Raw genomic sequence first — 25,147 nt, forward strand, 5'->3', positions numbered from 1 at the left:
ATCATTTTTACAGTGTTTGGAAAGTTTACAGGCTGTCATCCTCCTCTTAACCTGCGTCCTGCCCTCCCTCTTGGAGCCTTATGAGCGGAGCTTGTGGAAGTGGAGTAAGAGGAGGAGGAGGAGGAGGAGGGGGTCCACTCTCCTCGTCCCACCTCCCTCCAAAGCAGAGACGCTCCAAACTTGTGGAGCGCGCTGCGGAAACTTTTCCAAAGCGGTTCACAGCAGCGACAGGACAGTCCGCATATTAGAAACCAAGTTGTGGGGGATGATGGCGAGAAGTCGCGATGGTGGCGACGTGAGGCCGTGACGTTTTTAAAAAAGTTCTAGCCGGCTGGCCGCCAGTGACAACAAACACACACGGGCCGTTGGTGGGGGAGAGAGAGAGCGAGAGTGCGCAGAAGAGGGGATACAAGCTGCAGGTCCACTATGGTGCGTGTGCAGGGGCTCGGTTGGGTCCTCCTGAGCGCCCTCCTGCACCCTGTGGCACCCTGGGGTGCTGCTGAGCGAGCCGGCAGACCGAGGCAGTGTGACGCGCCAAGGACGGTGAGTCGTGCTTTGGAACACTTTACGCATGCAAAACTATAACAATACAACTTTTGTTAAGCCAACTTGGGGATGCTTATTCATCAAAAGAATGTCATCATTATAATATAATAATAACATTTAGAATAATAACGATAGTGGTCTTTATTATTGTCTTTCTCACTTTGGTAAACAACAAGGAAAATAATAATGATATAATGATAATTATAATAATAGCCTCTTTTTCTTATAAAAAACAACAGCAGCAGCAACAAGAATACCCTGACAGATTTTTGACAAAAATATTAAAATTGTACTTGGATTATCTCATAAATGTGCTCCATATTTGCATCAAATCTTGCTAACATGAAATACTATAACATAACCTGTTGAGTGGAGAAAATGACAACAATATATCAAGTCTACTGCTACTACTAATAAAAAACAACAACATGCTTTAAAGGCTTCTAAACTAAAAGTAGATGACTTTCACACATGATGAAAAAGTGAGTTTATGAATCGTGATATTTGTCTACCAGTCTTCTAACTGAGATGTTGTATTATATACAACAAAAGTGAATGTGTTGAAGCAGATGACTGAAGGATGGTGCTCCTTTAATAACTTCATATGATTTGCAATGCGGCACACTGCACTCTGGTTTGTGTTAAGAATAATTACGGCCATAAAAAAACAGCTCAGAGCGTCAAGGCTCTGCAGAGAAGTCCATGGTATAAGATCACTTTTTGAAAGGCTTCACTTGAGTGTGCACGATGTCACTGCATGACACCATGACTAATGGCATGCAAAAATATGACATTCCATTCAATTTGTCTTAAAAGAGAAGATCGAATTAACGTTGTATTTCTGCGTATGTGGCACAGGGCAGGACGACGCTCTGGATTAAATAAAGCCTTCTGGATTTATTTTGTCTGGGAGGAAATTGTGCCAGATATTGCAATATGTTCATTGCACTTAATTTGGATGATAAAAAGCAAATCCTGCAAGACAATTTGACTTAGTTTTTGGCAGTCGACAAACGCAGCATTGGCAGCGTGCTATAATTGGAGCTGAAGGAAATCTCAGTTAAGATTTTTGAAGTCAACGGTTTCAAGGAATAACTTTAAATCCCGGCAATGGACTTGATCCCTCAAATGCCTGATTACGCCGTGTCTCCTAAGCCAGATGATTGTTTATAAAAGACCAAAGTGGTGACAATGCCAATTGCAAAATCGCAGCACATGCACTTTTGCAGAGCGTTTAACAAGAAACATGTTCTAAATCCAATACGGTTTTACGCTGATATAATTTGCACCATGGCTTGCTGCAGCAAACACATGGTGTAATGTAAGAAGTAGGCATCACAAACAATGCAGCAAGTATGGCTGTCAGCAACAGAGACCCCCTGTGGTGTCAGAAATGTCCCAAACCAAATTCTCTCAGCAGGGTTCCAATAAGGAACAGGCTTCTTTCAGCTTTTGGACTTTATGAGCTCAGCATAGTATATTTGCACTGCGGCCTTCAAATACTTCCCAGGCCAAAAGAGGCTTTGGCAAGTGAAGTATGAACCTGGACAATAAACAGGGTTCTGTTTACAGCCAAGCGGTCCCCTCTGCAAACTGAGCCGTGGTAGCATCATATCTACTTTGGATCTTAAAACTATACATTGGAAGCTGGTGACATTACCCTTCTTTGTATTCTGTTTGCCTTATTAAAATCGTTGTCGCTAATGTAAAACTAATCATTCATTCATTCATTTTATACCGCTTTTTCCTCACGAGGGGTGCTGGAGCCTATCCCAGCTGTCTTCGGGCGAGAGGCGGGGTACACCCCGGACTGGTCGCCAGCCAATCACAGGGCACATATAGACAAACAACCATTCACACTCACATTCATACCTATGGACAATTTGGAGTCGCCAATTAACCTAGCATGTTTTTGGAATGTGGGAGGAAACCGGAGTACCCGGAGAAAACCCACGCATGCACGGGGAGAACATGCAAACTCCACACAGAGATGGCAGAGGGTGGAATTGAACCCTGGTCTCCTAGCTGTGCGTCCGTGCCGCTAAAACTAATCATAAAGTTGAAATTATGCATTCCAAGTTCTACTCTTAAAATGTCATTTTTTTCATCGACATGTTCTGTAAAACCTCACATTGGCTTGCACAAAACTATTACCAGTTTATCAGTCAAAGGTACAATCTTTTCGCATACACGCACTGTGAACAACTGTCGATCCCTTCGCATCAGCATCAGTGCCTGTCCATTCACTTACACCAGTGAACGCCACTGTTGTTTCGCATACACACCTGATCCGTTTCACATACACACAGTGTAACCATCTGTCTGTCCACACACACAAACCTACAACATAGTAGGTGTAGTAAAGGAAGCCTGGGTCAGCAAATGCAGATGGTGCTTCTTTTATTTTGTCTTTCTCGTCCTATTCATAATTTCTGCCTCTCTCTCACAGCAAAGCGATATGAACTCTTTCCTGTGGCGGGTAAAGCGTGCGCCTCCACACCCGCCATCGTACCTTTTTGGCACCATCCACGTGCCTTACACCCGGGTGTGGGACTTCATTCCCAACAGTTCCAAGCAGGCTTTCCGCAGTAGCCACAACGTTTTCTTTGAGCTGGACCTGACAGATCCGCTCACCGTCTCCAAGCTGACTAGCTGCCAGCTGCTTCCCCACGGGGAGAACCTGCAAACTCTACTACCTCGAGACCTATACCGCCGCCTAAAACGCCACCTGGACTACGTGAAGCACATGATGCCTTACTGGATGACGGCGGACCAGCGAGGGCGTGGCCTTTATGCAGACTACCTATTCAACGCCATCGCCGGAAACTGGGAGAGGAAGAGGCCCGTGTGGGTGATGCTGATGGTCAACTCGCTCACAGAATGGGATGTGCGGTCCAGGGGGACACCGGTGCTTGACTTGTTTTTGGCTCAGGAGGCTGAGAGGATGCGAAAAACAACAGGGGCAGTGGAGCGAGTGGAGGAGCAGTGTCACCCCCTCAATGGCCTCAACTTTTCTCAGGTAAGATGCTTTATCGTACATAAGTGTAATAACACACCAAGCCTGTAAGGGGAATAGGCCGGTGATGCTCATGGTTGGTGAGACACTGACCTTTGGATTTTTCCTTAATGTTAAAGGGGGCCTATTATGCTCATTTTCTGCCCTCTGCATTGAATTGGGGACTCCTGTAGAGCAGCTACACACAATAAACCACACAGAAAGATCTTCCAGAATCTGCACCTATTCAAGCGGTATTTCCTTAGATTTCCAAAACAGTCTGTTTTGATGTTTTCCACCCATGGTCTGCCTCCAGGCATGCCCACTCTGCTGTGATTAGTCACACTCCCAAGTGTGCTTGCACTTGTGTAGACAAAGAGAGCACGTAGCTAAATTGCAGAATTGTCAACGAAGGCACAGAACAAATTGGAGAAGTTGAGAAGAGCAGAGCACACTTGTCTTTCATTAATGTGTCTGGCTTTTAGATCTGCTAAGATGGCTGGAACAATCCAATACCACCATGAGCAAAACATCCATCTTTAATTAATGAACAAATTATGGGAGGGAGCATCAATTTAAATAACGAGTCACCTAATCCTAAACTATTCATTTCATGGGAGGTCCCATAAAAATCAGCAATGAGCCTTGACAGCATGAGGAAGAAGCTTCGCTCTAATTTATGTTCTTCCTCACTCTTTGATCCCAATGGAAGAGGAAAAATATCTCAGTCATGCAGGACTCCCAGCCTGACATGTGCACGCCATGCTGACACACACACACACACACATACACACACACGCACACAAGGTCCAGTGAGAGCTCGATACAACAGAATATGTAAATGCCTTAGCCTCCACGTGATAGGTCAAAGGGGTCCTGGGGTCTAATTTGAGAGGCAGTAGGCTCCCAGCATCTCCGCTTTCATCAGCACCTCCTACTAAGTACGCTGTCAAAGCTGAACTGTGTGCCCCTTACATGCCAGGAAGATTTGCAGTTCCCCAAATAAGTTTGGCAGTGCTTGTCAGTATGGAAAAACAATGCTGAAACTTCTACAATCTGAGGATGTACATGACCCTTAATTTCTAGAAGTCCTAATGTACACTGTATGGAGAAAAGAATCGGGCCAATGTCGCCTCAATCACCACTGTGAGCTCTATGCCAAAGCAGAGTAGCCCTCCTTGAACTCCCAGTGGTATACACATTGGATGATGTTGATTTAGAAGTCTCTTATTGGATTAGTTCCATCCTACCTATGTACCTATGCCTTACGGTATTTTACAAGATACCATCCATGTGCCTAGAGTTAGGACTGAATTTGAGAAAAGAGCTTTTTGTTATGGTGCCCCCACCGCTTGGAACGCTATACAGACTGAACTGAAAATGTCAGAAGTGGTCTGAGTCAAAGGTTTTCATTCTATTTTAAACACCCGGCAGCGAGAAAACTATGAGCAATGCTTAATAATAATTTATGTAGTTGTAATTTATTGTCTTAAACTTTCTTGAATTTTGTATTTTTGGATTTATTATGACATGTGCTGTTGACCTCTTGGCCAGGCCAACCTTGTAAATGAGATTCTGATCTCAATGAGATGATGAAAATGGTAATATTAATGATGATTATAATGATGGTAATAATGATAAAGATTATAACAATGATGATAATAATAACAATAATAATATTACAATGATAAATTACAATAATTACAATAAAAATATTACAATGATAATAATAACAGGGGAAAACAAAGTGGCATGAACATGATTATATCTTGCAAAAAGGGTAGGCATTTATAAGCTTTTGCTTCGGCCTACTCCTTTTGGGCTTGTGATCAGATAGTTGAATACAAATGTAAATAATGGAAAGTTATATTTTGATTGATGTAAGAAATGCACTGTAATGTTTCATATATTTGCCCAAACAAAATAAAAAAAAACTATCTGGTGATTTATCTGGTTAAAGAAAGGTTAAATAGAACATGAAAAAAGGTCTATTCAGGGGTTCTGGAGAGGAGGATCTGCCGGACAGCTGAATCTCGGATTCAGTGGTTGTCGTCCTATTATCACCTATGGCCATGAGCTTTGGGTAGTGACCAAAAGGACAAGATCACGTGTACAAGGTATCTTGACTCAGGTATCTGGTCAAGATGCCTCCTGACGCTCCCCTGGGAAAGCGTTCAAGGCACATCCAACTAGTAGGTTGCCCTTAGGAAGACTCTGGACATGTTGGAGAGACATTTAAATAACGCTGCATTTCAGAAAAAGAAAATACCAAGAGTAAAATTTGTGATGGTCTGGGGACATTTCTTCAGGACTTGGAATACTTTCTGTGATAAATGGAACCACAAATTCTCCCGTCATTGAAAAAATCCCGAAAGATAATGTCTGGCCCTCTGTTAGTGACCTCAACCTTAGGTTCTACCGCAGGACAATGATCTAAAGCATACCAGCAAGTTCACCTTCGAATGGCTGAACAAAAACAATATGAAGGCTTTGGAGTGGCCTAGTCCAAGTCCTGACCTGAATCAAACTGAGATGCTGTGGCATGACCTTAAAGAGACGGTTAGTGCTGTAAAACCCTACAATGTGGCTGAATTACAACAATTCTGCAAAGATGAGTGGGCCGGAATTCCTCCACAGTAGCGATCCATTGCAAGGTATCTCAAATGTTTGGTTGCAATTGTTGCTGCTAAGAGTGGCCCAACCAGTTTTTATATTTAGGGGGAAATCAGTTTTTCACACAGGGTATTGTAAGTGCGGATTTTTTCTCCCTTAATGAAAGGTTTCATTGAAATACAGAATTTTGTGTTCAGTTGTGTTGTTTATTTAAATTCAGACAAGCTTCACATGAAATCCCAACCTTCCGTCTAAAAATGTACGAGAACGACGGTGGGCCCAGCTGACATGGAAACCATTATTGTCAATTATAACAATTTGCGATTTAATCTGAACGCTACGGTTGATTGCATCCCTCTACGGTCAACTGTAAGAGTGGTGAGGTCAGCGGTATGCATGGAGGATAGACGTTGAGGCACACGGAGAACACGTGGGTGAAAATGAGAAGAAAATCAAGTGAGATGGATAGCGACTGGGGAGTGAAGGCGGTGTGGTGTGGTCACTCTGAAACATGAGTAATGTTAAAAAGGGAAATTTGTGTTGGGAAAGTGTCCAAACACTGCTGGCCAACATGCTATTTGTTCTCAATAAAAGTAGCGGCTTACAATATCCTGTAGAAACAAGAGGAGTAGTGATTCATCATGTAAGCACCTGGTCTTGGATTACCCAATGCCGCACTGCAGAAATCTTGACAAGGGAGCCCAGAGGAAGTCATTTTCCGAGCTATTGGATCGGAGAAAACGGTGCAGGTGTTTTGGCGGCTTGTTTGTAGTGACCGCTGGTGCATCACGTCTCTCATTGTGTTCTATAATGACAGCTCCAGTCTGCCTGGGACCACTCCACAGGCCAGGGGTGTGGATATCTTTGCAGGAGCCACTTCATAGAATGTGGGAAACAATGGCTGGTCACAGCACATGATTCTGGTCTTGTTGCGCTGATGTAGCTTGACAGTCTGGTTCTGTAGTCAGTTCTGAAGCCAGTTGCTTAACAGACACAGAAAGCTAAGATTTGTTTGGAAGACTCTCCATAAAAGTCCTTAGCATGTTGGCTGCATTTATACTGTCGGGGAATTTAATGACTAAATTCTCTTTATGCTCCTACTTTTAAGTCATTGTGCTTCCTTTCAAAGGCTGGATTTAGCCACACTTTTTATGGGTTGCTGTTCTGTAAAAACAGCTCTGATATTTAATGAGGAAGAAGTCATCCCGACAATATTATCTTGTTGGAGGTAATGAGGCAGGATAAAGCCTGCATAAAAGAAAATGCCAGGACAGCAGGATCTGCTTACAAAGGAAACCATACTGACAATATCCTGATACTGCAATAATGTATGAATCTGTTTAAATTAGGGGTGTCACGAAGAAAGAGTCTTACAGGTGTAAACATAAAGCTAACCTGCAATCTGTAATCTATTTTATGTGTCTTTACATAACTACACATCTACATAAATAATTAGTAGTAGCAGCTACAAGTGTTTTAATTGAATAGTTTGTCTTAAAATTTATGTTAATTTTTGTAAAATATTGTAAAGTAAATTTTAATATTATTTTCGTACAAAAATACTTCCGGTGAACCCAATATCGTGCATTGTATCATCTTGTGTGTGAGTTTCTTGTATATATATTTGTATGTCTGTATACATCCACAACAATTAAATGATTAATTAAATGAAATGAGGAAATAAAGAAATTGAGTTTGAGGGAGATGGCCGCCCCCATAGTATGTTAGTTGTGCTAATTGAACAACTGTACACACTTGGAGGTTAGACAGCAATAGTATCAATATCAAATATTGTGATATTGGGTAGCATGATATTGATTTTAGTGGACTACAGACCAGTAAAGCAACTGAAGTGACAACGTCAGGAAGTAAAAGTACACATTGGAGGACATCCTGGTAATGTCCACCAAAGAGCCGGTGTCCACATAGTGTAGATATGCTATAAAACAGCTAATGCATGTATCTAATGTGTGGCTCCAGTCTGTGTGCCTTTCAGCAAATAAACACCTTTGTTTATTTTCCCTGGGTCATGTTTCAAGCCGACAGAAATTACATCATATCGGTGGCGCCTGACTCCTGGGCAGCGGGTCAGGGGTCACATGAGAGGTGATATGAGGGGCAGCAGAGCGCTAAGGAGACTGGCAGTCTGCCGGGGGTCAAGTCTGGCCCCCGATGTGATGGAGTCCAACCTCTGACTACTTTTATTACAATTTAGACTTGAAAGATGTGGCTAATTGTTGCCGGTGAAAGTACAACTGGGGGAGATCGTGTGTGATGGTGAGGTGACAGCAGGAGGGCATCACCTCACTGGTGAGGCAGACTCATGTTTACAGCTTCAGCAGATTGTTACACATGCCTGTTTGCATCAGTGCACATTCCCTGCTTCCCCCTGAAACACAAGGCCTCACGTGAGCTCAGTGTGCAGCCTCACGCCTGCATGCTGTTTTCTGGTGGGAGGGAACTTGGAAATGCATGCAGCCAAAACTGCAAATGTATCATGTAAAGTCCAGTAAAACGCAACACTGCACGTTTACAAGTTTACACCACTGCAAACTATAACCACAATAATAATGCGCCTCTTTTATCCAGAGATCCTGCAAAATAGTTGAGACCTAACAGAAGAGCCAGCATTTATTTTTCCTGTGACTTTTACAAAGCAAGAATAACTGGGCTGTAAAATGGCAGCAAAATCGCATTTTGCTATCAGATAATTAGATACATGGTGCATACTCAGATGTCCCACCTCTGCAAATTGCCAAAAGAGAGGCTATTATTTACAAAAATGTGGAAGCTTATTGGATATAATCATTTTCATTATTAATAGAGCAGTAACAGAACCAATTAAAAAAAAAAGTTTCACAAAAGAGTTTCACACCAATACCTGAGTAGCTCAGCTGATATTTTAAAGCACATTCAGAGCTAGATAAAGGTGCTAATGCTGACCACAGTATATTTATGGAACTACATGAGGAGGTTGCGGGCGGCACGACGGTCTAGTGGTTAGCGCGCAGCTAGGAGACCAGGGTTCAATTCCACCCTCGGCCATCTCTGTGTGGAGTTTGAATGTTCTCCCCGTGCATGCGTGGGTTTTCTCCTGGTACTCCGGTTTCCTCCCACATTCCAAAAACATGCTAGGTTAATTGGTGACTCCAAATTGTCCATAGGTATGAATGTGAGTGTGAATGGTTGTTTGTCTATATGTGCCCTGTGATTGGCTGGCGACCAGTCCAGGGTGTACCCCGCCTCTCGCCTGAAGGCAGCTGGGATAGGCTCCAGCACATGAGGAAGAAGCGGTAGAAAATGAATGAATGAATGAATCAGGAGGTTGCCCGCAGCCACAGATGTTAATATAAGCGTATTTGATTAACATAACAGGGATGTTTTTTGGACTCATTAGATTCTAAGTGAAAATGTGAGCCTCATATTGTGTAGGTGTACCTAATGACGCAGGCCTTTAAGGGATGCGTTGGCTGCAGAGGATGAATCTGAACCAACATTGTTCCCTCTTTCATGTTGACCTTCTCGCTCCTCTTAGAAGTCGCTTCCCTCCTCCTCCTCCTCCTCCTCCTCCTCCTCCTCACTCTATCACTCTGTCTAACATGTCCCGAGGCTGCCGTTGTCCTGTTGCTCACCTACTGCTCATCAGCACACATCAACACGCTGCAAAGAAAAAGGGGATGACAGAGGAGGAGCAGGAGATTACCTTTAAAGTGTGCAACCTGACGAGTATCCCCTATTTAAGGAGAACATCTGAGGGGGGTTTGCATCTACACTGTAATTACTTGGCCAAATATGTGGGAAAAAAAACTGTGTGGCAACATGTATCAACCCGATCACCTGGTCCTGTCGGCAAGCAGACGGCAGCGTACTGTTGCACTAATGACTTAATAGCCCCTTAATGACCAAATAGGCCGCTGCCATCCAGAAGCACTTAGACAATTACATGCTGGCCAGGACTGATACTGTTGGATGGATATGCTGAGAAAACAAAAGCACAGTACACTGCACACCTTTGAATAAATCAGTGTATTTTACCTGAGTTTCATTTTTGCTTCAGGAAAAATAAAATAAAATAAGAAAACACAGCAGAAATTCCCATGAGGTTTGATTTTATACTACAGGAAACAATAAAGTATTCTATTAAAAGTTGAAAGAGTGTTTGGTGGTGGTCGAAGAGATAGTAGGTGCAAATTTTTGCCAGGAAGTGGCAAAAATATAGCTTATATGGAAGTGTGATCATAACCACAAAACCAAGCACCACCTGTATTAGCATTTCCGTTACAGTTAAGGAAGTGCACCCAAACTAGGTTATTCTTTTTCCCTGGAATATGCTACATCCTGCTTTAATGGACGTTATGCTGGTAACAAACACTGAAACATAACCTCTTGTATGCGTGCCATAACATAATTCACAAACATGGTGGGTGTATTGTGGGGAGGACTGGGTGTTACATTGGGAACTCCTGCTTCCATGTCATTTTATTGAGAACTAGAGAAGCACACACTAGAGAGCGAAGACCTCCGCCGAGCGCCATCTTGTGATTCAGACCAAGTTAGTAATCCTATATTTTCTGGATCAATCTTTGATATTTAGTAGAAGTTGCTGGAAAATTGCCCTCCATTTTTTGTGGAGTTGTATTCACAAATGCCAAAAAAAAAAAAAAAAATCCAGGATCCAGATGCGTGAGCCGGATAATTCCCTTTAATAAGTTTGTCCATATCCCATTTCTGACAATTCCTGGAAATTTCATCCAAATCCATTCAGAACTTTTCAAGTTATTTAATGATTCATGATTAATGATTCCTTCCATAGAGGAGGTCTGCACAGATTATTTAATAAACCTTTTTTAAGTCTAATATGTATGTTTTCTACTACTTAATTTATGCAGTACATTTTTCCAGAGTTAGTTGCGCATTGATGCATAGTATTTGTGTTTTTCCCATCAAGGTGAAAGTGGTGAGAGTTTGTTTTTCAGATGGAAGAACGGTCAGGTAGTTTCCAGGAAGGCTGAGGTTAATTTCAGGTTGTCTGGGCCAGAGGCTGATTGATCACAGACAGGAATGTGACTGACTGATTTCCTCAGAGAACCAATTGGCTCCTCTCTGGAATGTCGTCTTCTGGGACACTGTCCTTTGATAACTTGAGTTTACCTCCAGTTTAACCAATTATGGATACGGTGGTTGCCTGTACCTGTGATCTGCTGGTGATGTGTGATATTATTTAAATATTATTTCTTCCAATTAAATGTGGTTTTCTTTTTGTACAACTATTGCAAGGTTGCATCTTTTTGCATTTACATAACAATTAGTTATGTTGACGGTTTGAAGATTTCTGCCCTACGTGGTTTGAACACTAGTGAGCATCTCTTATGTTCCTGCAGTCACCCCGTAGCCTGCGTAATGTGGTGTAAAATAATAACAGTGGTGTTATGTCATGTCTGCAGGACTCTAATAATGTTAAAAAAACATATTTAGAAAGTCATAAACATGTTGTCTATGGGCTAACTACAAATATTTAATATATGTATTTGTATTAATATTAATATTTCATTGATTTATTTAAGCAGCACGGCGGTTTAGTAGTTAGCATGCAGACCTCACAGCTAGGAGACCAGGGTTCAATTCCACCCTCGGCCATCTCTGTGTGGAGTTTGCATGTTCTCCCCATGCATGCGTGGGTTTTCTCCGGGTACTCCGGTTTCCTCCCACATTCCAAAAACATGCTAGGTTAATTGGCGACTCCAAATTGTCCATAGGTATGAATGTGAGTGTGAGTGGTTGTTTGTCTATATGTGCCCTGTGATTGGCTGGCGACCAGCCCAGGGTGTACCCCGCCTCTCGCCCTAAGACAGCTGGGATAGGCTCCAGCACCCCCGCAACCCCCGTGAGGATAAGTGGTAGAAAATGAATGAATGAATGAATGATTTATTTAATGAATCCGACTTTACGGAAATTCGCTTATCACGATGGGGTCTGGGAACAATTAACCGCCATAAATGAGGGATGACTGTATTCCTAAAAACCTTACCAGTACAATAAATCAAAAAGTTTATACTGGCAAAATGTCAACCTCTGCAATGGATTAAATCTAATTTCATTTCTTAAGAGAGTTACAAAAAAAAAAAATCAGAACAAATAAGCATGTACTCAAGTTACAGTAGAAAAGCCAAGTTGACACAAAGCGATGAATAAAACCTTTAATTCTGTGTCATTAAACATAGGGCTCACCTTGTCCAGTGGAAGTGAGATGCCTGCACAGTCCACTCCACTTCACTTAGGAAAGTGTTGCGCGTCGACCAGGTGTGTTAGGCAACATGGAAAAAAACATTTGCCAGTATGCCCAGGCATGCAACTTTCCATGTCGGACACTTTTTGGTCCTGAGATGAACTCAGCGTCCTGGGCTGTGTGTGACATCAGCCACACATAGTAACACACCTCACATACACGCACACACACACCCAGGGAGCCAGCAGTTGTAAATAGGTGCCAGCAAAGAACAAGTGTGTGTGTGTGCATGTGAGGCAGTCTTGTTGAGGATTAGGTGGAATTAGCAGAGCCCTCTCACTGAACCCAGTTTTAATGTGACCCATGTATCTTTTGTGCCCCCTTGGCCTTGTACCCTATTATACACAAGCCAGTGGAGCACTTCAGCAATGCACCGCTCGCCTTTCTACATCATTTTCACCCTCATGGCTGCACTTTTCTTACATCATGTCTCTGATTACTGTTCTTCAACCAGTCACTTAGACGAGTAGGCATGTTATTCAAACCTGTTCTCGCACAAATTTAGTAGGATTTTGTATGGAAGGTAAGTATTCTGGGGGTACGTTATCATAATAGGGTCCAAACTACCCCTGACTGCTTGGAAATTGTGACAAAATTGTTGCTTTTTGATACAGATAAAAGTAGCAGGATGTCCACCATGCTAATGGAGAATGACACTATTAGGCTTGTTGGAGGGAATGACACCAATGTTGCTGGAATATAATCTGGTTTAAATACAGTAGATTGTGATTCAGCATTTACTCCCCACAAATTTCAAGATTTTTGTTAAAATAAATCTATATTTTTTCTTCAGTCGGTAATAGTTTATAATATGTGATAGTTAAGTATAAAATGTACATCATATGTACAGTATTCTACTATGTGACATCAGTGCAAAATGGTGGTGTCTCTCATCTTTCATTATCATTCATTAGTGGTGAGGACCTATGAGGCTTAAACCTGGATTGTGCTTCTATGCTCTTGTTAGCTTCCTTCGTCGTGAGTGAACAATGACAGTTGATGAAAGATGGCGAAAGTTTTGGAGCTCAATCCAATCTAATAATTACAGCAGTTACTTTACTGAAATCGAATGTGTAGTGGAAAAGTTTTGTAGAAAAGCACCATTTTTCAAGTCAGCAAAACAAAAGAAACAATGGAGCAAAATGAGGAGCGTTGCAGGCAGGCAGGCAGTTTTGTGCCGCGTCTATTAGTTCCAGCTCCAATAACAAACTGCATGTCGTTTCAGTCAGCATTGTTCAATACCAGAGATGTCACATTCGTAAACGAGTCCAGTCCTTTTGAACAGCTGTTTTAAATGAATGATGAGAATCGATTTGCAGTTGCTGCATGGTGGACGAGTGGTTATAGTATGGAGACCACACAGTCAGGCCATCGGGAAGACTTGAATTTGAATCTCCGCTTTGTCATCTCTGTGTGGAGTCTGTATGTTCTCCCCATGCGTGCATGGGTTTTCTCCGGGTACTCCAGGTTTCCTCCCACATTCCAAAAAAATGTTTTTGTCCATAGGTATGAATGTGAGTGTGAAATATTGTTTGTCTATATGTGCTCTGTGATTGGCTGGCGACCAGTTTAGACTGTCTGACACTATGAAAAACCTGCCTGTGAGGGTTTGGTGACGTGTCTGCACTGTGCACCTGTCATCCAATTTACCACTGCGCAGGCTGCGCTTCACCTGCACCCAGAATAGACCAGGTCGGAGCTGGTGCTCTTTCAGGGCACAAAATGTCACTAAATTTTCACTGAGCCATGCTGAAAATGTGGACACTCCCCACTGGTGCGCCACCACGCCCATCTCGGCACAGCCCAGTCTACCAAATTACCAAATTGGCTGCCCACAGTGGTGCGCTGGACCAAGTTACCACTGTGTGGGATGCGGGTGCGCCGCGCTGCGCCACGAAATTCGAGCCCTTAGACTCAGAGCCGGTCACACAGTAGCCTTGTGCATCAGCTCTAGCTGCTAGTAAGCTGCACATCATGGCACATATAAATAAATAAACATATTGGTGATATAGGGTGGAAAAAACTTAGCTCCCCCCACCTCGAATGACCAGTAGCCACCACTGGAACCTGCTCATTGTGCTCTGGTGCTGAGTAAATGCATGATGAAAGAAACACTTCCTCGCTTTTTTTTTTTTTTTTAATGCGCACCGTGCAGTTATTCGGAGCAGAGTTATGATACAAAAAAAAAGAAAATATTTTTATGTAATCTGCTTCTGACGGTGCTTCTTAAAAACGAAACAGTTTCCAAACTGATCCAAACCAGGAGCCGTCCGTCAACGGCTTCAAGTTACATCAGCCGTCTTTAAAACCCCGGGTAACGAACATGTTTTATAACGCTTTGCCCATGCAATCACCTTGAAAAGAAGGAGGGGTGGAGAGGTTCAGACGTTCAGAACTCCACTTCACCTTTGAAATTCCCAGTACTTTCACTGAGCCTGATTGACTGAAGGGGGGAGTGGTGGTGGTTGTCTTTGGCCTCTCGATGAACCCCCTAGAAGCCCCCTTAACTCACCCTCCCTACCAACTGAACGACCTCAACCAATTAGTCTCTGCAGATGACATTTAATAGGATAAACAGGTGGGAGAAGCATATTTTGGAACAAGACGTAAGCATATATGTACAGTTATTTCAGCGTCATTATTTATCCATTTTATAACCTGAAGTATATTGAAATAGTGGGCAGATGCAATATTAACAATTATACAATTTTATAAAATTGTATAAATTAAGTAAGTTAAATGAAAAAAGCATTAAATTAAATGATTAATTATTAAGAACTACAAAAAGAATGAAAACTTTATTCACAATTCACATATGGCACGGTTTATGATGGGTCATCGTTAAAGGCGAATAGCAGCAAATTAAGGTAAAATAAAACAGTCCTGATTGGTGGTACTGAACTAAGTGGGGTGAAAAAGGAAAATAATAACACAGGAAGCCCTCCACTTTCTCCTCTTGACAGGTTCCGTTAAGCCAAAATCCAATAATAAAGTGGTGAGGTCTCACTCCTTTCACGGTCAATTTCACCCGTCATTCAGCGGCCAGCACTGGAACAGTTTAGGCGTAATATCGCACACATGGCAGAGTTTATAAATGAGATGAGAAATCAAATGTACTTTAGGGGGTACTCACACGAGTACATTTTGTGGGCAAAAGTCTCCATCCTTCTCCTGTACCCCCACTCGGTGCTATGGCCCATTTTCTTGTTGTCTTACTTATAGACTGTTGTATTACTGACATTTCCTTATAGCTTATATCACGTTGTTGGGATTATTTCCCAAGTGTAAAGTGGTGGTTTTCAGGAATTACTTGTTTGAGGAACGATTGCATTAATTAAATGACACATCATAATTACGTACATGAATGTTGACATGAGTGAGCAAGCAAGTCTATTTAGAGCAGGGGTCTCAAACTCAATTTACCTGGGGGCCACTGGAGCTAGGGTCTGGGCAAGGCTGGGCCGCATCAGGTTTTCCAAAAAAAACCGCATTTATCAAAAACAGAAAAATATACAAACTTTTTCAGTGCTTTGGTTCCGATTTTCTACAATAAAAGCTCTGATAAAACATTCCACTGTTCTCAAATATCTTAATTTTTATTTTTCTGCACAAAATAAGATGAAAAATAAATAAACAAATCAAGAATAAAGAAAATCAATCAATCAGTAATAAATAAATATAATAATAATAATAAAACGGCAAATTATAAAAACTTAAGAAACCACATATAGTTGGTGGGTAGACAAATTATTTTTTTCAGATTAAAATTAACAAAGCAATATTAGAGCCCTGTAGATATGACAAAACACGACTATAGTCACATTTATACTCTTTTTATTTACAACATATTGCGCAACTGCAGGGTCTTGAGACACATGCTAACTCGCAAACTAGAGAGCTCGCGACCTAAACGGTAGCCTTCAAGTTATTTCCTTTAAACTTAAATAGCCAAAAACTTACCACTTGCACACGGATAGGGAGGATAACTATTAACAGTTATTTGACCTTTAACATGAACATTAATCAAACGTAATCATTTTTTCTGGGTACATGATACCATACAGCATCCATATCAAACATACTAACATTAAACTTTCATATCAAGGCAGGGGCCTCAAACTAGTGTCCTGCGGGCCACATTTGGCTGGCGGGCCACATGTTTGAGACCCCTGATTTAGAGTATACTCACACTAGGCCCGTTTGGCTGGTGTGAGTCCATGGGCCACCAGGGCCATGGTATGATTCCATGCACATGCATTCCTCATGATAACTGACACAGTTGATAATAGAAATAAATAACAAAGACCAATAAGCAGAGAATAATCAAACAGACCAGCAGGGGCCACGTGAGGGAAGTGGAATCACACCCAAGACTAGTATGGTATGAATAGTTCATTGTGTTCATCATAAAAAACCTAAAAGGAGCGATCGCATTACGATCATTTTATGACCTCTTCCAATCGTGCTTGGGCACAGATTTACAGTGGCGGTTCTAGCTATGGGCCACATAAGCAATTACCTGGGGTGGCATTCTTTTGGGGGGACCGCAAGGAGTAAGATTAAGAACAGAAATCCCATATATACAGTCAGCATACATTTCCTATTAGTGGCAGATGGGCGCCCTCTACAGGTGGGATACTCGTACCCTCCTGCTGCTCAGACACGATGAAACGAAATTTTCAAAAAAGTTTAAAAAAAAAAAAAAATCAGTAATTGCTCAAAAATAATGTCATTCTTTTGAGTGTTTAACTTAACGTCCATCCATTATCTATATCGCTTATCCTCACGAGGGTCGCGGACATGCTGGAGCCTATCCCAGTTGTCTTCAGGTGAGAGGCAGGGTACACCCTGGACTGGTCGCCAGCCAATCACAGGGCACATATAGACAAACAACCATTCACACTCACTGTACATCCTTACAGACTGGTCTATTCTCTCTAGTTTTCCAGGAATGAGGGAACAAGACAAGAAGGAGGATGTTCTGTGAGAAAATGGATGATGATGATGATGAGACTCAGTGGGTGGCTCATCTCTCATTTTTTCTCCACTTTATGCGTCTCATCCCGGTGATGTGTGATTGGGCTGTCGTGGCGGCAGAGTTGTGCAAACAGATTAGCAGGGAAACATGTCAGCGTTAAGGGGCGGTGGCCCTTGTGATGAATGTATGCGCTGTGCCGCTCACACATGTGGGATTGTGCAGGGTTATGATGGGGGCCAAACACTAAATTAATGACGAGCAGGTGGGAGGGGGCGAAGTATGTGCTGTCTTGGTGCAAATAAAGACGTGTCTATTAATACGCTGATTTTAATGGCCGCTGAGTAAATCACGTTTGAGCTCGTATTCCACAGCTTCTCTGTGGTTTGTGGATGGATGGAAGCTATGTGCAAAATAAACCCTTTAACTGCTAAATACGCTCTTGTGCAGTGGAAATGACACTTTGAGGCCACTTCATTAGGTACACCTGCACACAATGTAACAGGATCTCCTTTTTCTCTTTATATGAAGTAGCTTTTGTTGATACTGCCAGAGAGGTAATAACTCTACTTGATGTTCATTAGCGATGTCCGAGTGGGTGTTCTGTCGTGCACATGGAATTTTATTGAGAGGTGTTTTAACATTCTGCCAACCTCTTTTCAGCAAACGGGGTGGAAAGTAAGAGAAACACCTCACAGTCCTGCTATAAAAATATGAAATTATATAGATGAGAACTATACATGGTTCTATTCATGTTGGCCCAGACAGATGCTGCATTCAAGACTGCTGGGGTGTTGGAAATACACTCATGTCCAGAATTATTTGGACTATGACAAAGTCACTTCAAGATGTGATTAAAGTGTAGTGTTTTCACCAAAATCTGCCTTTAGGAATTATCTCAATTTTCAAGGACTAAAAAGTACAATAGTATTTGGGCAATGGCTGCCTTTACTTCTGTTTGGTGGGTTGAGAGCAACATCAACAGTTGCACATTTTTATGTTGAATATGTATGCAATGGCTGCACGGTGAGCGAGTGGTTAGCACGCAGGCCTCACAGCTAGGAGACCCGTGTTCAATTCCACCCTCGGCCATCTCTGTGTGGAGTTTGCATGTTCTCCCCGTGCATGCGTGGGTTTTCTCCGGGTACTCCGGTTTCCTCCCACATTCCAAAAACATGCTAGGTTAATCGGTGACTCCAAATTGTCAATAGGTATGAATTGCTGCTGAATAAATAAATCAATATTGCAACTTCTGATAAATCCATGTCCATCCATCTTCTATACCGCTTATCCTCATGAGGGTTGAATGACTTAAAATAATGTACAGATTGAAGCACTACTCATTTCTGGTTAAAGCATGCCCACTTCCAGTTAATTTAGATGGGTGAACAGATACAGAAACAGATAGTCCCTAGTCTCTATGGCTGCATGCTGTCACTTTTCATTCGGACTTCAGGTTTAAAAATTTTTTTTTTGAATGCACCAAGATTCTTCCCCGCGTGAGAATTCCTGGATCTGAGCAGATGGCGGTCAGAGAAAGAAAGACTATATCAAGCTAAACATTTTTTAGTACTATAGGCCACTGAGACGTGACAGTTTAACTTGGCGGCATAAAAGACACACACACACACACACTCACACACTTATTATTGCTTCTTGATGCACATGTCAAGTCACTGTGCCAGACCACCCGCACTATGGCAGAGGCCGCATCCCATTATGAGGCCATATTTTATCCTCTGACTCCGGTCTTTATATGTAACTTTCCCTTCTAGTGGGTCATTGTATGTTTTTGTAGTAATATGCCACAGTGGACGTTTTATCAACACTGGAAAAACATCTCATTTTACTCATTTTATACATATACTATAGCGTCTGACAAAAGTGAGCGCAACCCAACCATTTTTAGTACAGCTTCTTCCCAAGGGGCAACACTATAGAGCTGAAACTTGGATATACTTGGAGTAGTTAGTGTCTAGCTTGTACAGAAATATAGATTTACGATCCACTGAAAATTAGTAAACAGATAGCCATTATTGTCTAAATACGTAGCTGCAAACACAAGTGAGTAGCAAGATAATTGTGTCTAACCCATAGTCAAGCATGCTGATGTTCACGTCATACTCTGGAGCTACAGGAATGCTGCCAGCACAGGGGAGCACGGTTCATTAAAGGAAACATGGGTTCCAACATTTACTATTTATGTAGGTTTATCGTTGTATTCTGCATAAGGATTTAAAAGTATGTTTTCTTTTATATTTATGTACTTTTTTTCTTGTGTATCTGGAACAAATCATATACTCTCTGTAGTTTTTATCCCCCCCCCAGCTGATCCACAAAGGTAATGGTTTCAACACGTTGAGAGCCAGAAGCCTCGGCGAGCGTGCCATTGTTGACAGGCACAAGCTCCGTCCCTGAGAAAGATCTCATAGATGGAGCAAAGTGTTGGAGTGGAAACACAAGTGTTTGTCATCAACGTGCCAACATACAGAAAAGGAGAAGGTGAAGAAAAATACAGCATAGTGGAAACTTTATGGTTGAAAGCCCTCCATTTAATCAAAATGTGTATTGCTTTTCTGTGACCAAAACTAGAAGCACTTTCAGGAAGGGATGTTAAGAAAAGTAGAAAAATGGACATACAGTAGTTTTCTATTCACCGGAATCTAAATGTATGTATATATAAATATATAGACTACCGCTCAAAAGTTTGGGATCACTTGGAATTTTTTTGGCCAGTCTGCGATATGGCTTTTTCTTGGCAATCCTGCCATGAAGACGTACTATTTAGTGCAGCTGCCAGGTGACAACCTGTGAGGCGTCTTTGTCTTAAACTACACACTCTCAGATATTTGTCTTCTTGTACAGTTGTGCATCGTTTTCCTGTCCTTGTTAGACCCAGTTGGTGCTGCTCTCTGAAGGGAGTAGTTAACAGCATGGTAAGAGAATTTAGTTTTACTTTAGATTTTTAAGATGGGTTTTCCAATAATCTATTAGCCTTATAAAATGATTAACTTAGATTAGCAGCCATACCAGAAGATTGATGCAGTAGGCCTCTATGCAAAAATGTAGATCGTTCTTTGAAAATCATCTGATTAATTTTAATTGTTTGTGAAATGGATAAAAATGTTTGTGAAATGGAAAATAATTGTTTGTGAAATGCATGAAAAATTGTTTTTCTTTGGAAAACAAAGAAATTTGCAAGTGAGCCCAAACTTTTGAGCGGTAGTGTATATCAATGTATGTGAGTGACAGGAAAAAAAGCTCAGACTTGCTTGGGAATAAGTCATTTGGCGCCACCCGTGTAAATCTCTAGCCCTGGCATGTATAACCTTTTTCAGACTTTTTTCTCACGAAACAATACTTATATTTGGGTCACTTGATACCCTTTTAACAAGTGTGACAATGTGTCTTGTTATGAAAAATACACAATAATCCTGCCTGCATAATTACCACATCAGAGCCTGATTTACTTCTTTTTACACGTGTATGGCAGGAAACAATGAAAAATGCTCCCTTTAAAAGCATCGGTTAAGAAATATTTCAAATCAAATATTTCCACTAATCCCTTTGGAGCTCAAATATTGCCTTCAAGAGCATGTAGTATGGATGACTTTTTAATCCAAGAGGAATGGGAGGATGAGTGAAGAGATGTTCAGTGTATGAATGTGACATTTTGTCACTGTTAACCAGGAATTTAACACCACCATCCTTAAACATACTCTTTAGCTTACAGCACTTTGTGAACTTGCGGTCTTTTGCTCCATCTGTCTTAGTTCTTTGTCATTTCCTCCCAGAGCTGCCACATAGGAAGCCTCACTTATGTGGAAATCACAGACTTAAGTGCCTTCAACACTTTTTAGTCTACAGATGAATGTCCAGCTGGCTGCCGCTGATGCATTCAGACACATATGAGTGTAAATTTATATCCTGTTGAGAAATGAAGTCCTAAGCTAGTAAGTCTAAAGTTGAACATGAGATCAATTACAATTCTGACACATTTGCACCCTTGGTTTGTTATTGATTGTGTTGGAGTGGTGCTTCAAACGTTCGAGATTATTTCCATTTCCTTACAGCTGGCTCGGTACAAGAGCACATTGATGGAAAACTTCACGACTTCCATTTTTGTTGTCACTTTTCACACCAGCTCCTCAGACTTGGCAAATGGAAATTATGATTGCCTGAATTTCTACACAATTGACTTTACAAGCGCTATTAATAGTTTTTCACAGCACATTTCGGGTGCGTTCCAACACCAGTACGGTATGTCTCTGATTATATTTGTGCTGCGTTGCCGAGGCAGCAAGTTGTGTCAGATAGCTTCTGGAAAAGAAGTTTCCTTGAATGAACAAAGAACATTTCATAGATGCTGCTGTCATCAGACTCAGTACAACAATATATCTTACTATCTGTGTCATATCCAACAAACTAGGAGCCAAGAGGAGAGCTACGATGCATTCTAGCCAATGATCTTACCCTCAGCCTGCCTGCTGTTTACCTCACAATGACCTCTGACCTAAACAAATGCCACAGAGTCTGCCCTGGAAACCAAGTGTGGAAAAAAAAGATTATTTTGAAGGGAAAGTGAGGGAAAGATGCACGCAACAACCACATTAGCTGGTAACAAAGCACATAGAGAAATATTTAGACATGCAGCCAAGGAGTTTATGACTTTGGTGACATCAGTGTGTTAGAATGACGCTACAAGGCTGATTTGAAATGAACTCAACGAAGGAACTGAAGACAGAATGACATTTAGGGTGGGACAGCCACTCTCTCACCCTTAACGTCCAATCGTTGATCGCTTTAATGTCAAAATTATTAACTTAGGAGGATTGTGTGCAGAAAATCTGAGAGAAAGTGTGCTAAAAACCAAACTGAAACATATATAAATGATTAGAAAATGGCTAAATATGGGAATTAATTTCTCCTATAGTGGTGGAGAGGGGGGAAATTCAAATTGTAATGATACATAACAATGGAATGGAATTAAGCATGATTTCATAATATATTTGGGCAAAATACAAGCAATTACTGAACTACCTGAATTCATGTTGCTTGACCCTGTTAATTAAACTTAAAAACTTAAAAAATATATATAAAATATATAAATTATAATGAATAACATTAATAAAATTAAGTGACAAATTATACTTTAAAGATGAAAAAAAACGTATTTTCCTGAAATATTGCATAATAATTATATTTTAATAACATTATATCGTAGAAGCAGTGGTACCTCGGTTTTTGTTATTAATTCATTCCAAAAGTTCAGACAAAAACCAAAACATCTGCAAACAAAGCAATTGTTCTGTAGGCACTAAATGTAAGTCTGATTTATCTGGAGGATATTCACCAATCATACTAAAAAAAAAATAAAAATACAGACAGTGAGTCACCAAAGTGTGGGGTACTTAGTTTGGCTACTCGATTTCGTGGAATGATCCAGCACAGGGCAAACGGATTACTTTGTTATCTGTAATATTGTAAAATAACAATAACATACAAAACATGGGGCAACTGAGCTGTGACTTACAATACATACTTAGAATCTATAATTTAAATATGATGATATTGAATTATTCACATAACCAGTTGTTGAGCACATTGAATCATCTCTTTCAAAATGTTTTCAAGGTTGAATCCATCATAAGGCACTTTTAAGTTTTCCCGTCAGTGGTCAATCACATGAGTGGTTTAGCTTAGTTTTTGGGGTTTATGCCATTATTGAAACAATGGATTCTAGTACTACAAGAGTATATTTAATTATAATACTGTATTCATACAACCAGCCGGTAGACTGCAAGGAATTTGATCCATCAATACTTGCTCTAAATCGGGATGCATTGGATTTTTTTGTGGGAGAATTATTATTATTATTCTGCTTGTTTTATAAGGTAAATGCTACGCAATGTTGTCTTTATGGCAGGAAAAACAAAACTGATGCTTGTTTTGGACATTGTGGGTTATTGTGAGTGACTCATTGAATGTGGATGAAATTATTGTGATTGATGTCTGCTTGGACTTCAGCTTCTTCTGCGGCCTCCTTTGCCCACCCAGGATGACGACCCGCTGATGTGGTTCATGTAAAAAAAAAAAAAAAGGTTCCACTTCTCTTGGAGAAACACAAATAAATTATTTTTAATCAGCCGTGAGCTCTTCAGGGGCTCATCTGGAAAGAATGTAATTGAAACTTAAGGTATCTTAATATTATTCATACGTGAACGTGCTTTCTCCAACGCTGCTGCACCCGAGGGGCGACGGAGTGGCTCCCATGGACGTTTCACTCCAAGTGGCACTGATCTTGGCTCTAAATCCTTAACGTGAGTCATAACACTCGCAAATCATGTGAGTTATTCCAACAAATGGCTCGTCGGTAAGCCTACAATAACGCGAGGCCCTCGGCTCTCCCTTCCTGTCTGTCGTCTTTCCTCCCAATATTGGCTCCGCTCTCTCTGGAAGTTCCTGACGTGGGGAATAGGTCCTCCTCCCAAAGCAGATCCAAACCGCATGCTAACGGAAACGCCAAGCCTAACAGGGCCTGACAGCTCATGCTGAGAGGAGTTTATGTGTGTCTTTAATGTGCCAAATATCTGTTTGCCTTGGTTATGAAAAAGGCAAACATTCTCGGAGAAGCTCATTAACTCACATCTCCATGTTTTGTTTGTTTTTTCCACCCATGTGTGCCTGCAGAAATGCACACAAAGCAGATGTACATTTGTTCATATACATCAGCAATAATCAGGCGAGGAATTTGATAGGAAAGGATAAGTGACTCCCTCCTCCTCCTTCTACATCTCATCCAGCTCCCTCATGGCCAGAACCAGCAGCTTTTCTTCTCCATGATGAGAACCAGATGCGCTTACAGGGTAGTGAAAGTCAGAAATAAAAGGGACAGGAAAAGGAATATAACGGGTATAAGTCACACGGAGGCGAAGGGGTGACAGCCTGATAAAGGCAATGAGGAAGTCAAATACCATGCAGGGAGTTCCCTTAAAGACAAACATGTCTGCTCGCGATGATATGCACTCGTAAGCACAAGCTGACACCTTGTTGGTTCAATCTCGCAGCTGAGTGTTGGCTGACACAAACCATCACGAACGCAACAAAGGCTGCAGATAGCAAAGCATCACTTCTGTTTTATTGCCCTTTGACCTCTGCAGTGTCTCTGACCGTGATAATAAATAAATAAATCATTTTAAAAAGTAGCTTGCACAGTTTGCTGTAAGTTCCTTTGAGAAAACTGACCACAGCACTTTAAAGCTCTTAGCATCCATCCATTTTCTACTGCTACTCCTTATGAGGGTCGGGGGCATGCTGGAGCCTATCCCAGCTGTCTTTGGGCGAGAGGTGGGGTACACCCTGGACTGGTCTCCAGCCAATCACAGGGCACATATAGACAGACAACCATTCACACTCACATTCATACCTATGGACAATTTGGAGTCGCCAATTAACCTAGCATGTTTTTGGAATGTGGGAGGAATCCCACGCATGCACGGGGACAACACGCAAACTCCACACAGAGATGCTCGACGGGGTGAATCGAACCCTGCGCGCTAACCACTCGTCACTCGAAATCTCTTAACAATTTAACACAAATATTAACAAAAAAATAAAAGACTAACTTGACAGATAACAAAACAATTCATCTCTCAAAAATCTTTCCTCTAAAGTCACATAAAACATAAAAAGAGAGAAAGCATAATAACACACATGGGAAGTTATTAAGACT

The 25,147-nt window shown here is 41.4% G+C and overlaps 1 protein-coding gene across 1 annotated transcript in view; it reads left to right on the forward strand.

Moving 5' to 3' along the window:
* Positions 1 to 234: 234 nt before the first annotated feature.
* trabd2b (TraB domain containing 2B) overlaps positions 235 to 25,147 on the forward strand; it is a 52,866-nt gene continuing 27,953 nt past the window's right edge. Inside the window, exons 1-2 of the mRNA XM_058074208.1 lie at positions 235 to 543; positions 2,996 to 3,565. Coding sequence (XP_057930191.1) covers positions 427 to 543; positions 2,996 to 3,565 — 687 coding nt within the window. The 5' untranslated portion in view covers positions 235 to 426. The remainder of the gene's footprint in view (positions 544 to 2,995; positions 3,566 to 25,147) is intronic.

The sequence above is a fragment of the Doryrhamphus excisus genome, chromosome 5, assembly GCF_030265055.1.
Source record: "Doryrhamphus excisus isolate RoL2022-K1 chromosome 5, RoL_Dexc_1.0, whole genome shotgun sequence".
In the NCBI taxonomy this organism is placed as follows: domain Eukaryota; kingdom Metazoa; phylum Chordata; class Actinopteri; order Syngnathiformes; family Syngnathidae; genus Doryrhamphus; species Doryrhamphus excisus.